This window comes from Podarcis vaucheri, assembly GCF_965113315.1.
Source record: "Podarcis vaucheri genome assembly, chromosome: 8".
NCBI lineage: Eukaryota > Metazoa > Chordata > Lepidosauria > Squamata > Lacertidae > Podarcis > Podarcis vaucheri.
Genome location: NC_138766.1, coordinates 71,632,883 through 71,648,068, shown reverse-complemented (window position 1 = coordinate 71,648,068; position 15,186 = coordinate 71,632,883). Strand labels below are relative to the sequence as shown.

Below are 15,186 nucleotides of genomic sequence, written 5' to 3'. Positions count from 1 at the left end.
TAAGTGGCTGTGGTGAGAGGCTTGTGTTCAGTGTGGCCATGAGCTCCTGGAAGGAGGGGTCAGATCGGCTGAGCAATTTGCCTTTTCAAGCAGGCAATCTGTGATCCTAGGCAGTGTTTCTCAAACGTGGGTCCCCAGCTGTTGTTGGACTACAACTCCCATCATCCCTGACTACTAGCCTTTCTAGCTGGGGATGATGGGAGTTGTAGTCCAACAACAGCTGGGGACCCACGTTTGAGAAACACTTTGGCAGAATATGGTTCTATCTTCAAAAGCCCTCTGCCTGAGACGCAGAATGAGACAGCACCCTTATTTCAGATACAGAAGGTTGTTGGGTTGGCAGTTGAATCTGATTTTGACACTGGTTGTGGGCCATTCTCTTTCTGAGAGTAACACGGCAGCTCAGGGGGCAGAGAAAGGCTATCTTCCCACATTGCCCCTCCCTGTCCCGCAAGATCTGCTGCCTGAAGCAACCACCTGACTCTGCCTTATGAGAGGGCCGGCCCTTGGTCTTTGCGCTCTCGTCCTGATTAAGCACAACATTGGAGGGATGCAGAATCGGAGGTAGCAGGTTACTTTAGGTTTATGTCTACGCCCATTGTTTTCCTTCTTGCCTTTTGTAGTGGGTTACCTGAGCTGTCCCTGGGAGGTAAGTTCTGCTGAAACTTGGCCTTTGGTTTCCTCGTGTTTCCTTCCTTTGCTGCTGAGTTTTCTTGGTTGGAGAAATGCACTGCATAGTAGGCACACCTGCCCTGTCCTTGCTTAGCTTAAGGCATCCAGGAGAGCCTCGATTGAAGCTGTGGCACTTACTGGAACGGCAAGCAGGTCACATCCAGGAGAACAGAGTCAAGCCAAGGTAGGCTGTGCCAGATCACAACCAGCAGAGCTCTATCTGTCCAGATCCTATGTAGGTCACTTTGGCTGAAACTCACCCACTGAGAACTGATACCTCAGTAGCATGGAGAGGCCTCACCAGTGTCAGCTGGTCTGTACCTGCTGTCAACTGCACCCCTTCTGAGGACCTTTCTGTTTCTTAAAGGTCCATTGCCCGATTCTCTAGCTTTTGGCCCAGACAGTGTGGGAGCAATGAGGATTGCATTGGGTTGGGTGTCCTCTGGGTTTGAAGACTCAAGTGTAAAGTAGGGTTGCCATATTTCAAAAAGTGAAAACCCTGACGCAAAAGTTGTTGAGCTTTAAATCTCCCCCCAAAAATGAAGTTTTTGAGCTATTTTTAAGGAAATTCGCCAAAATATCAACACTTCCAACATGGGTTCCAATACGTCCGGGTTTTCCGAAGGATGAATCCCGGATATATCTGGGAAATCCCCAATGTATGGCAGCCCTAGGCGAAGTCTGTCCTCTGACCTAGAATCCTAGAATGAGGGCAGGGGGATTAGGGGTGATGCCTCCTCCCCTCTGAGTATTCCTCTGAGCCAAAGGGGGGGGGATTGAGGCCAGAGGCTATGACAAGAGCTGCTTTGAGAGTCAATCCAGTTGTTGTAAGGAAGGGTTGCTGAGTGAGACCCCCCCATGGTAGTGACCGAGTGCTCAAGTGGAGATAAAAAAGTTAGACAGATGTGAGAGTTTTGCCGCAAGCAGGGAAGGCCAATAAAGACAGAATTTTAGCACACAACATTTCCTAGATTTCTTGAGCCTTGCCCTCACATACTAAAATCAAATAAATAAAAATTAAAAACCCAGTAAGAGTTGGTGTGATGTAGCTTAACATGTCATACTGCAACTCCTAGGCTGCAATTGGCCATGAAATTATCTCAGTGACCATAGACCAGTCGCCACTTCTCAGGCTCCCCTACCTCACAGGTTCGGAGGAAAGGTGGGATATTTATGGAATGAAAAATAGAAGGTCTGCTGGGTGGGGGCAATTCAGTGTTTTTGCCTTCAGAGTCACATGTACACAACTTGCTGATAGTCCCCACTTTAAAATAGATTAAATTATAAATGTGCTTTTAATACACAATTTGTGGCATTCATTTGTCCAATTCATTTTTTTTCTGATCACGGGGGGGGGGGGAGTACATTGGTACCTTGGGTTACAGACGCTTCATGTTACAGACGCTTCATGTTACAGACTCCACTAACCCAGAAATAGTACCTCGGGTTAAGAACTTTGCTTCAGAATGAGAACAGAAATCATGCTCCGATGACGCGGTGGCAGCGGGAGGCCCCATTAGCTAAAGTGGTACTTCAGGTTAAGAACAGTTTCAGGTTAAGAACGGACCTCCAGAACGAATTAAGTTCTTAACCCAAGGTACCACTGTATTCCACAAGGTAGTTATGTCCTGAGAGATGGCAAACCTAATTACTGGGGAATAATCGGTATCCAAAGGAATGTTGTTGTGTTTTTTTAAAACAACAACAACAATGGAATCGAGGGGCCCTTTCTAAGTGTCCTGTTTTTGGAGCTCTTTGGAAAATTAATTAAACTGCCCTTTAATGCAAGGAGTTTGGCTTCTGAAACAATGTTTAATGGCTGAAGGCACTGCTCTTTGCTGGACCCATTTTGCAACGTGGGTGTAGCAATTTTCTTTCGATGGAAGTAGGTCTGATAATTTAATTGAAAAAAATGGATATTAGAGCTGCATTTGGGTATTTAATGGTTAATTTAAGGAAAAAAGGCTTTCCAGTTTTATCAATGCTATACTTCTTATTGGCTGGGCTTTTTAAAAAAGAGATTTAAAGAATCTTGCCTAAACCAATTTATAGCTACTAATTGGTTTTGAAACCTGACCCAAGAGGGATATGCAGGGAATGAAAAATACATTTCATGTTTAATCCTTAATCTTCTGCCCTAATGACATCCCATAACTTTGATTTCTACCTTAAAAGAATTATGCATAAGAAAAAAGTAATCTCATGAGCTTCTGACTGTAATATTTATAGGAGCCTGATGAAGAACATAATCTTGGTATTGGTATTTGAAATAACATTCCACATTCTACAGTGGAAATGTAATTTTTACAGCAGATTAGTATTGCTAGACCAATTGGTGCTTAGTATGATTTTGCAATAATTTGTATAGCTGACAAAAGAGCATAGGAAGAAGCTGCTTAAATTTTGGTCCACCTCCCAGCTCAGCATTATTTACAAACTTTGCAGTGACTGGCAGTGGCCCTCCAAGATTTCCAGTGGAAATCTTCCCCACTTCTGCTTGGAGTTGCTGCAGATTCAGCCCAACTATCAAGGCCTTGAAGTTGCCCATCAACAGCTAGACCCTGGACAGCAGACTGAGTTGTCAGCTGTTGATGGGCAACTTCAAGGCCTTGATAGTTGGGCTGATCCTGACTTGCCCAGGCCCTTGCCTCAAGAAATTTCATCTTCTTGTATGAAGAAAGCAGAAAGGGGGGCGGGGCACAGCTATTTGGCCAGAGAGGCTGAGAGGCAGAATTTTGCGCATTGATTCAAATGACCAGTGGGGAAATCTTAGTGGCAGGCCTGAGTTTATTCAGTTTTTAAAGCTAGTATTTTATTGAAGCCTCCTATATCATTGTATTATACAGGAACTTGCAATGTGCCATATTTTGCAATCAATCATTAATTGAAGTGTGGTCCCCTTGCAATACATAGTGCTTTCCTTGTAGGCACCAGGACATCCCCAGCTGCTTCCTACTGCAACCTCTCATGCCCCCACCCAAGTCTCCTGAAGTGGCTTTTGAGGGGAAATAGCCAGCAATGAAGGTCGGCTTGTCTTCATTTGCAGACATAGGTGTCTTTGAGAACCTGGCTTGAAATGCTACACCATGGCGCACCCTGGTTCAACAAAACTGTTAATTCACAGCAGCAAATCAACCCTTTATCAGACGGTTTGAAGGCCCACAACGTTCATCACCGGCCTCTGGTTTTGTAAGGAATTCATTAACTTGCTTTTTTCTCCACCTCCCTTCCATAGATAAGATCCCGACTCCAACATGGGGAAACAGAACAGCAAGTTGCGCCCCGAAGTCATGCAGGATTTGCTAGAAAGCACAGATTTTACAGAACACGAAATCCAGGAATGGTACAAAGGCTTTCTGAGAGACTGTCCAAGCGGACATTTGTCCATGGAGGAGTTTAAGAAAATCTATGGGAATTTTTTCCCTTACGGGGACGCTTCTAAATTTGCCGAACACGTCTTCCGCACGTTTGATGCGAACGGCGACGGAACGATAGACTTCAGAGAATTTATCATTGCCTTGAGCGTAACATCCCGAGGGAAACTGGAGCAGAAGCTGAAATGGGCATTCAGCATGTATGACCTGGATGGAAACGGCTACATCAGCAAGGCGGAGATGTTGGAAATAGTTCAGGTAGGTGTTACTTCCAAGATGTTTGTTCTTTCCTTCAAAAAGAAAAAGAAAGAAAGAATGCCGTCTAATGAACAATGATTGAGCAATAAAGCCTTCAGTATGCTTGGTCTTCCATAGGTTTTTGTTGTTGTTTAGTCGTGTCCGACTCTTCGTGACCCCATGGACCAGAGCACACCAGGCGCTCCAGTCTTCCACTGTCTCCCGCAGTTTGGTCAAACTCATTCTGGTAGCTTTGAGAACACCATCCAACCCTTCTCCTTGTGCCCTCCATCTTTCCCAACACCAGGGTCTTTTCCATGGAGTCTTCTCTTCTCATGAGGTGGCCAAAGTATTGGAGCCTCAGCTTTAGGATCTGTCCTTCCAGTGAGCACTCAGGGCTGATTTCCTTCAGAATGGATAGGTTTGATCTTCTTGCAGTCCATGGGACTCTCAAGAGTCTCCTCCAGCACCATAATTCAAAAGCATCAATTCTTCAGCGATCAGCCTTCTTTATGGTCCAGCTCTCACTTCCATACATCACTACTGGGAAAACCATAGCTTTTACTTTACGGACCTTTGTTGGCAAGGTGATGTCTCTACTTTTTAAGATGCTGTCTAGGTTTGTCATTGCTCATCTTTAACAACTGCAGGGCTGGAGAACCCGTGGCCCGCCAGAGAGTGTTGAGCTCACAACTCCCTTCAATTGTAGCCAGTATGACCATTGTTTAGGGATGATGGGATCTGAAGTCCAACAGTCTGCATGACCACAGGTTTCCCCATACCTGAAAAGTAAAACACTCAGACCTGCCTAGATCTTTGGATATGCACCTCCCTGGAGTTGTACCTGTCACTGCAAATAGACTCTTGGAATAAGCTGTGTCTTACCTAACAGCTTCTTTCCTCTGGTTCAACACATCAAGCTAATAAATTGTAAGGCTCTTTGTCAGCTAGAATTCCTATCTCTGTGACCGCAGGACAGATCTCTTGTCTGCTTCATGAATAGGGATGGACAAATCTGTCCATTTTGGTTTCTATCCACTTCTCATTTTCTCAATCTTAAATTCAGCTCTCCCCATTTCCACATTAGTTTCCTAATTTTTATTTTGAAAGACCATGTGCAAAATTTATATGCATTGTGTGTGTGTGTTTCTCCTTCGTGCTCAATCATTGCAAACAATTTCCTCTAATGTAATTTGCACTATTAAAGGAATATTTGTGTGCACTTTAAGTAATTTCCCTTTCCCCAATCCTTAGTTGTTGATGGAATATTAATTGCACATCTGTAGAAATGATTTTCTTGAGTTTAGAAAGTGTATTTTTTTTGTATTTTATCTTTATCTTTTTTATCATGATCCCTTATTTTTGACTGCTTTGATAGCCTCAGGCTGTGGAGCAGCTTATTGATTTGAAAAATAAATAAAATACACTTCATCTGATTCAGAGAAAGCTGTGTTACCCTTAGTTAGAAAAATACGTTGTCGTTCTTGTTTCCAAATGGGAGTTTAATCAGAAAAAAACTATAGTGGAAAGCAGCCATAAAACTCTTGCTACCCTTTCAAAGTGTGAGAGCGAATGGATGGCTATTTATACTGGTGTGTTCCTGGGTGTGCCTGGAACCCTGAGCTGTATGTAGAAGGGGAGGAGGAATCTACTCTGCTCAGATTCCAAAGTGGATTCACCCGATCTCATCCAGGTGCATCATGACCCAGGTTGCATCAGTGGTCCATTTCAGAATCCACAGAATCCTGAACTAGATGGGTGTTAGTCGGATCCAGCCGGGATCTTTCTAACATTCTTATGTAGCTGATTCTATCCAGAATAGTGGTACCTCGGGTTACAGATGCTTCAGGTTACAGACTCCGCTAACCCAGAAATAGTACCTTGGCTTAAGAACTTTGCTTCAGAATGAGAACAGAAATTGTGCTCTGGCAGCGTGGCGGCAGTGGGAGGCCTCATTAGCTAAGTGGTGCTTCAGGTTAAGAACAGTTTCAGGTTAAGAACGGACCTCCAGAACGAATTACCGTATTTTTTGCTCTATAACACGCACCCGACCATAACACACACGTAGTTTTTAGAGGAGGAAAATCCGTAGGCATGCCACCCGTAGGCATTTCCTCCATAACACGCACAGACATTTCCCCTTACTTTCTAGGAGGAAAAAAGTGAGTGTTATGGTGCAAAAAATACGGTAAGTTCTTAACCTGAGGTACCACTGTATCCTGAACCCCATTCGGAGTGAAGACTGCTGAGCAGCTCATCCGCCATAGATAGCAAGCCTCTCCAGCTTGTTCTCATGCACACAACAGAGTTTTGAGTTTCATTACTTTTGACAGTCTGTGTCATTCTGGGTTTAAATTTTCCCAAGGTAATGGCAGGAGCTAGAGGAGCACTGTAGCAGAGCATCTGCTACTTCCCAGCAGGTAGCACTCACCAATCTTTCACCTCCTCCACATTGCTCTAAACTCTCTGAAGCAAGTTTGCCTATTTGGGTAAGTTTGCATAGCAGTCATAGGTTGCAGGGTCACGATTTATGAAATATGCATATGTGTGTTTGTGCCAATTTGGTTTGTTCCTGTTTTAACTATTTATTTCTGCTTTTATCTCGTGTTTTTATCTTGTGAACTGGCCTGAGATCTTTTGATGAAGGGCAGTGTATAAATCCAATAGATTGACTGACAGATAGATAGATATGTGCTCCTGAAGAGGCACGGTAGAACACATTTTACAGTAGATTTAAAGGATAGTACAGCAGATTTAAGGGGCAACCCTATGCATAAGAAGCTGGCATAAAACAAGCCATTGTAAGTTAAGCCAGTATAAAGTTACACCAGTCCCAAACACTGCTTAGTGGTGTCTCTACTGCTGCTGCTTCTGCTATGCTTAAGCGTGGCAGAGGGGAAACAAGCCTTTAAAATAGTGTTCTACGATTCTTTGGGGAAAACTTACATTGGCCTTGGCTCAGCCAGCTGAGCCCCAGCTGAGCTGGGATAAGCAAGGTACACAGAGGTATTTTTGGCTGAGCCAGGGTTGGAGACTTAACACCAGCTGAGGTTGGATCCAGCCCATTGTATCAGAGATCAGTTGCATCCAAAGTTGCTCATTGTTATGTATTGAAGTTCTCACCCTGGGCCAGCAGGGAGATTCTGTAGATAGTTCAGGTCCACATATGCAAATAAGGGATTGAAAGTGACGTTCAGTGATTGGATAGTTACAGAAAATGGTTACTGCTGCATTCTAGTGGAGCTCTATATAAGCAGGCTGGCTGAACCCTTCAGCTCAGTTCTGTTCTGGCCTGTGAATAAACAAGAGCTGTTTGAAGAATCGCTGTGTCGTCTGATATGTTCACCCACAACTTAACACTCATCCTGGTGGATCTTCCTTGTTCCTTGATGGAAAAGAACAGAACTCCTCATGGGTTGGGGAGCTCTGTGTAGTCATCAGAGCCTCTGGAATCTGTAAGGGATAGCAGTTGTTCAAGCTGGTACAATTTTAACATGCTTAGGAGTCTTCATCAAAATGTTTTTTTTTAATAAAATGATTTTAAAAAACCACACAAATCAGATAAGGTTTTCTTTGTTTTATGGTTGCTTTTAATTAACATATTTTGTAAGCTGCCTTGAAAATATTAATTTAATGGCAGGATAGAACAAATCCTTAACTATATAAATGCTGTTCCCTCCAACAAATAATGATAATTTTAATTGCAGAATATGCCCGTTGTTTCTGCACCTGGCTTCTGGTAATGAATGCCAATATTTCATTTGCTCATCCCACACTATTTTTCATAACTTTGGGGTGACTGAAGGAAAACTGTTGTTACAATGCCAGCTGCAAGGGAGGAATACTTGATTATATTAACCAAGCATTAATATTCCATTAAACTGATAAATGCCTTTCTGCGCACATATTGGTCCTCTCTGTTTAAAGTATAACAGGGCTGGAAGGTGTACTGGGTTGGTAAGCAGAAGTAAAAGAGCTAGAAATCTGGGGTAGTTGTGAGCTTGGTGGGAATTAAGGCTTGCAATCCTATGCACTTTTATTTGGGAGTAAGCCCCATTGAACTCAATAGGACCTGCTTCTGAGTAAACATGCATTGCATTGCCCTGCACTTGTTCCCCAGTGCTGCACCAACAGTCCCTGATTAACATTGTCTTCCGTCATGTCACTTAACTTGCTGTTCTGCATCTTCCAGAAAATATGATTTAATAAGGTAGATTGGAGCAGTGACATTCTGTTGTTTGATGAAGACAATATTTTATTGAGGCAAAGCTATTTTGGATTAAATTTTGCCTAAATGAGAACTTCAGGCTAATTTGGAGAATCTTGCTTGAACAAAACTTCAGAGTTTCCATTCGGCTGGTTCCAAGTAGCAGCTTTCTGGACTTATTGAAATTCTCAAGAGGTCTTCAAAGGCTGATCCATTTTCATGACAACTTTTTTTTTTAAGCACAGCACAAACTGATGTGGAAATGTGGAGGGCTGAATTGAAGATTGGAAAAATCAGGAACTGAGAGAAACTTTGTCCCACCCTTGCCTGTGAGCCACCCAAGAGGAGGGACATTGCTAGGCACTTAGGCGGTTCCAGATGCTGACCCTTGACACAAACAGGCATAAAATTTGCATATGCTAATTGGTACTCATAGATGCCTTTGAGCAAATAAGATTGAGGAGAGGCCAGGGGCTCCCTCAGCAATGTAATGTGCCTTGCTGCCCTGGGAGCAATGTAATGATGAATAAATAAATGGGAAAGGAACAGGCAGTTGGGATCCAGCATAAAGGAATGGGGGCAAGGACCCCCCCCCACATCCTAGAGTAGTCTCTGGAATCACAACAGTGATCATCACTACTTTGTATCCCGCTTCTTAGGCAATCTACAAGATGGTTTCTTCGGTTATGAAGATGCCAGAAGACGAATCGACACCCGAGAAAAGAACAGAGAAAATCTTCCGCCAGATGGACACCAACCGGGACGGTAAATATCTTTCTATGCTCTCTCTTTAGCTTGCTGGCCTCTGCTTGTTCTGGTCTCTCAAACACCTGTCAAACAGCTGGAGTGACTGAATAAACAGAAGGAAGTTCATGCTAATGAGGCCCCTGATATGTATGTAGCAACTGGGCTCTCAAGGATCTGTGCAGTGCTGACTGCTTACACTATTATGAGAAAGCCGTAGAAGGTCAAACTATGCTTTTTTGGGTAGCTTTTGCAGGCTAGCAGTTTGCCCCATAATTTCTGGAAGCAATCACAGCTGAATAGAAGCCTGCAGGAAGCACAGGTCACAAATCAGGGCTCTGATGGCACAACAGGAGGCTGTCTTGGGAGTTATTGTGCTAGAAACCTCCTTCCTGGTCCTTCGAACCCTGGATCTGCTCCCAGGTCAGGTGCTAGGAAACCACTCTAAATGTTTTTTCCTTCTTCCTCCAATGCATCCCAAGTCGACTGTCACTCAGAGCTGAACCACATTTTACTAAACTCTGGGAAAGTGACTGGTGCCCACATATTTATCTTACAACGCTGGTGATGTTGAGATCTGAAGTCAGAAATACATTAAAAGTCTTTGCAAAGTGTAGGTGTCCTTGGGGGAGGGGGGGGAGGGAGGGAGAGAGGGAGAAAGAAAGAAAGAAAGAAAGAAAGAAAGAAAGAAAGAAAGAAAGAAAGAAAGAAAGAGTCCTGGTGTAAGAGTTTTTATCATGCCTTGGCTGACTCAAATTATTATTTTTCTTCTGTATTGTAGATAATTCCTAATGCAGCAAATCAGTTTCAGAAAGGCTTTTGGAACTGGGTTACAGGTGATAGTGCTCATTGGTTTAGTGGTGGGATAAATCTTTGCGTTCAACAACAGGCTCACAAGCCACTATTAGGTTTGCTGAGTTGCAGCCTGTGAGAATTGCCCAATCACAACTGTTTCAACAAAAAAGAAACAGTGCGTTTTGTGAACGAGAAGGTTTCGTATGCATGGGAGTCATCCCAGGTGCATTTACCTATAGCAGCGTCTTCAGTCTTTTCCGAAACGTGCAGGAATGAATGTTGTGTGTGAAGCGGCTCTTAAGATGCTTTGTCCACTATAGAATTCCAAAACAGCATCTCTATTTATTTTCTAGGAAAACTTTCTCTGGAAGAGTTTATTCGAGGAGCCAAGAGTGACCCATCCATCGTCCGTCTCCTTCAGTGTGACCCCAGCAGCGCTGGGCAGTTCTAAAACAGTTGCTTAGATTATTTCATGTCTCTGGGGGTTTTTTTTGTTTCTTTTCTCTCTCTCTCTTTTTTTGCCAAAACAACATTCATGGTGGCATTGCCTCTGTCTGGCCAACTATGCCTTCTTTTGTGGCACCTTTCGCTTTTGTTGTGGCAGATCAGGTAGAAGTTGTGCTAGGAAAACACTCTCCCAAATGCATACAGAGAGAGCTGCCCGCACAACTATGTCAGTTTTCAAATGGTTGTCACAATCTGCGCGGCCTGGTCCTCAATCAGTTTGCCTGGGAGCAAATCCCACTGGGCTTGAACAGGACTTCCTTCCAAGCATGCTTAGGATTGAAGCCTTAAGTTTTGATTTGTCCGTCAATTCCAAGCTAAAAAAAGAGAAATGTGGAAGGGATGAGAGCCCTTTGCCAGAAGTATGTAGGGTTCTGAGACATACATGGAGTAGTGCTCAAGAAACGTCTACCGTGTTCCCTTCAGTGCTGGGGAATGCCGAAGAACATTCTCTGGCATTGCAGCAAATGAAGAAGCCTCTTTCAGAGCTCCATGTGTGCACCAGTGATGCTAGTAGCAGGGTTTGGATCACAGTCAGACCAAGTAATTTAACATTCCTGGCAGCATTCAGCTACGTTTTAATCAGAATGGACCCACTGAGATTCATAGAATTGTAGAGTTGGGAAAGACCCCTAGGGTCATCTAGTCCAGGAATCACAACTAAAGCATCCCTCACAGATGTCCCTCAAACTTCTGCTTAAAAACCTCCAGGGAAGGGAGAGTCCACCACCTTCCGAAGGGGTCCACACCAACATCAAATAGCTCTTGCCGTCTGAAAGGTCTTCCTAATGTTTAGTCAGAATCTCCTTTCTTGTCATTTGAATTGATTGGTTCAGGTCTTGCCCCCTGGAGCAGGAGAAAACAAGCTTCCAACTTCCATGTGATCCCCTTCAGATATTTGAAGATGGCTATCGTATCGCCTCCTTTTCTCCAGGCTTAACTATTCTTCACAAGGCTTGGTTTCTAGGCCCTTGATCATCTTGGTCACCTAACATGACTAATGTTCATTCCTTTCCATGGGTCTACCCCGAGTAAGGCGTAGTTGAATGCCACCGCCTGTCTCCATGTTATGCTAGAGGTGGGCTGCTGCAACAAACCTCTGTAAGGTCCCTGCTTATCTCTAATAAAATTACCTGTGGTCACTGCTTAGAGGTAAGCAGGAAGGTTTCTAGAGTTAAACGCAGCCCTTAGTTCCTAGTACAGCAGCCAAATGAGTTCTGTGCACAAATCCCAAGTAATGTGTGCCTGGCAGGTGTGAAATTTGCTGTTCTAATCATTCAGCCTCAATAAACACAATCAGGGGGACCACTTGATACATTGGGTGTAGATTTAACCCATGGACAATTCCTTTTAGCGGCCAAGGTGCGAGTTAGAGGAGAAGGCAGGGGGGGAAACGATAGACACCAGTGCTACCATGACACACACAAAGGACAGCGCACCTTGCCTATCGGTGATGCCTTCACAGCGCTGGGAAGCTCTGAATGCTTCTGTAAGATGAAGGTGCGGTGGGGGGGGAGAGAGAGAAGAAAGGTTGTTCAGTTGCCTTCTCTGGGTGATGCGACTGCATTTCTTCTTAAAAGGAGGACATGCATTTGGAGAGAGGGCAGAAGAAAATGCCACACAGCAGTTGTGATGCTGGTTGTTGGTTACCATTTGGGATCAGGGAAGGCAACTTGTGTATGTGGGAAACTTGAATTGAGGAAATCCAACCCTTGGGGGAAAGTGAAAGTTTTGGTGGGCTGATGATAAAGAAGAAGCACCTACAACTCAGGGAAGAGAGCAACAAGGAAATGGCAGGATTTGGTGGTTGGAAGACAGAGAAATCTTGGAGAAGGTGTCCTTTTCCTCTTCCTTCTTATAGACAGAAGAAAGTTGACAAGAGTCAGGTGATATGCCAGCAAACATGTGTTTCCTAAACACATGCCTGCCAACCTTTGGGAAGGCAGGATGCAGTTTTTAGGGGGAGAATAGCTTAACTCTCCTTGCACTTGCCAATTCTCCCCTACAAACGCTCCTCCAAGGTCGTAGAAATCATAGCGTCAGGAGGCACCTTGGAGGTCATATTGTCCAACTCCCTGCTTCTGCAGAGCAGAATGCAGCTCATCATCTCTGCCAGATATTCAACCAGTCTCTGCATCAATACCTCTAGCAAAGAAGAGCTTGTTGCCTACTGAGGCAGGCTGTTCCGCTGTTCCATTTCCCCATGCTTTCTTCTGGTCTTGGAACCAGATTGGCAGAAGAACAGTGGGATCAATAGGGCAGCATTTGCAGAGGAGAATCAGCAGGGTTCAATTCCCCACCCGCACACCACTTCCCTCCTGCAAATGCCCTGCGCCTGCATCAGAGATAAACTCAGTACTGGGAACCTGGTGTTTGATTTGTAACGTGGTTCTGTCCTGAAGAAGCAGCAGGAAAGCCCCCCACAAACTTGCATGTGGAAGAAAAGCAGTGGAGGAGTCACTTCAGCTTGAGCACTCAAAATCACAGCACAATTTGAGCAGCTGACACGGAGGGAAGCATATTGATTTGGGTGCGGTTTGGTTTCACAGTTGCAGAGGGGAGAAAACTCACCAACCAGGTGTCCCTTTCTCCCTGGGTGTCCACATTGTAAAGTGGTCTTGTGAAATGGCTAGGTTTGTTTTGGTTTCTGGTTTTCACGTGATCTCGCCATGTGCTTGCACTTTCACAACACCATCTGAATCACACCTCAGAAGTGGCTGTGTGAATCAGCCTCAAAACTTATCTATATCCTGGGTTGGTTGGTTTTTTTTAGGCAGGGCACACCTGGGACCATGGGAAAACGCTAGCATCCCATACTGTTCAGATATTAAAATGTAGGATTCATGCATCAGTACACCACCATGGTCTGTACTGAAACATGGAAATGGTACCATTTGTGATATATTTATATATACTTAAATATATATTAAAATATTTTTTTAAAATATAAAAAAAACTGTAGGAGAAAGATGCTGGACTTTTATCTCTTTTTTTGCTTTCTTTTGCCTGAAGGCAATTGATTATTTTGTTTTCCTCTTCTTCTTTAGACCTCAGATAGTTAGATGGGAAAAAGCAGAATCAAAAGAATAAGCACAATTTAAACTCACAAACAAGAATATGGAAACCCCCCAGCTGCTCTGGGAAAGGGTTGGAGGAACCTGTGCCCTCCGCCCCATTTTTTGTTAGATTCCAACTTCTAATCATCCCAGCCAGCATGGCCAGTGGTCAGGGATGAGGGGAGTTGCCACTCAATCAGCATCTACGTTGTACCAGAATGGAGGTTGGCAGAAGGTAGATCAGGAACTGTCAGTTGATCTTGGGGTGATTTGCAGGAGATTGGCAAGTGTTTCTTTTCTCCCAACGGTTTGTTTAACGATAGCAAAGGCCAGCATGACCCTCTCCTGCAGCCCCACCTGAAATTAGGCTGTTTTGATGAATGAAGCTTAAAGAGAAGGCAGCTGTGAATCCCTCTGTGTGTGAAAGGGCTGTGAGATCAGTCCCTGGCCCTTAACCCAAAGCATACAGAAGCCTAGCCAACGCTCCATTTTGTGCCAGCGGATGGACCTCCCAAGTTCCAGTAAAAATGAAATAGATCCATCAAGCCTCAAGCCTGGAGCCATCTGGCCAGCTGTTCTGATGCAGGGTAAGGGAATAGAGCTGCTTGTTTATGGGAACATCCACGGGTGCTACGTGGGAGCGCTTGCATCTGCAAGGGCTGCATCTTTTGCTCTGGCACCTAGAGGGAAGAATGCCAGGGTGGGTTGCATCTCCAGGTATGATGGGGGAGCTAGCAGAGTGCTGTCTGCAGGCTGATGGGGGTCTCCATTGAGAACTGTATGCACAATGGGGGTGTAAGCTGGCAATGGCTCCTCTCCCTTCAGACTCTCACAGTTGCTTAGCTAGGAAAACCAGAACCCCAAACTCTGCACCACTTGGGTCACAGGGGCGCCATTTCACGTCACAGTGGAGGAGAGATTCCCAGCAGAAACGAAAGCAGTGAGTTTTAGGAACATTTGTTGTGGCCACAGGATACCTTGCAAGAGAACCACAGCTATGTTATTAACAAAAGCAAAGTGGGCATTGCCTACCTTCTTAAGTGAGGGATTCTTTTTTTTTTGCTTCTGACTTGCAAACCTAATCCATGGGTCCATTTCATTGATGTGATAACAAAGGCCAGTGAACTGGTCCGATAGAGGTGCTCCTAAGGAATAGTCCAATGTGATCTAAAACAGGGCACCTGCCTTTCATTTCCCCCCTCCCCATATGTCAATCTGGCAGACTTTTGAGATAGTTTGTCACTTATTGAGGCTCTATAGAACTAGCCATGTGCACTGAGAGGAGGAGGAGGAGAAAGGGCTTCCTGGGATTTGTCAAAAGTGACCTTGTGGAGACAGAGCGCAGCTGAGCCTTAATGCAAAGCAAGGTTAGTTCTGCTGCTGCTAACATTACATGGTCTAACTTGGAGTATAAGCAGCAACTATTGTTGACTAGATGTTTAGTGAGACTGGCAGTGATCCTTTGTACCATGTGGGTAGCAGAACCACTCCCAAAGCAACCAAATCCCCGAAGAGATGTCCCAGTGCAATGTGTTCTTCTCTACCATCCAAGCTGCCTACTGGCTGTTTCTCAGAGCCAAAACAAGGCTTCTCCCGA

At 44.5% G+C, this 15,186-nt stretch overlaps 1 protein-coding gene across 5 annotated transcripts in view; it reads left to right on the top strand.

The window, feature by feature from the left end:
• The window catches only part of NCALD (neurocalcin delta), a 53,327-nt gene extending 41,645 nt beyond the window's left edge, over positions 1–11,682 (top strand). For all 5 annotated transcript variants that reach the window (XM_082235965.1, XM_082235964.1, XM_082235968.1 and 2 more), the window contains exons 2-4: positions 3,908–4,304; positions 9,150–9,255; positions 10,383–11,682. In XM_082235965.1, the coding sequence (XP_082092091.1) occupies positions 3,927–4,304; positions 9,150–9,255; positions 10,383–10,480 (582 nt within the window). In that variant the 5' untranslated portion in view covers positions 3,908–3,926 and the 3' untranslated portion in view covers positions 10,481–11,682. The remainder of the gene's footprint in view (positions 1–3,907; positions 4,305–9,149; positions 9,256–10,382) is intronic.
• The last annotated feature ends 3,504 nt before the right edge of the window (positions 11,683–15,186 follow it).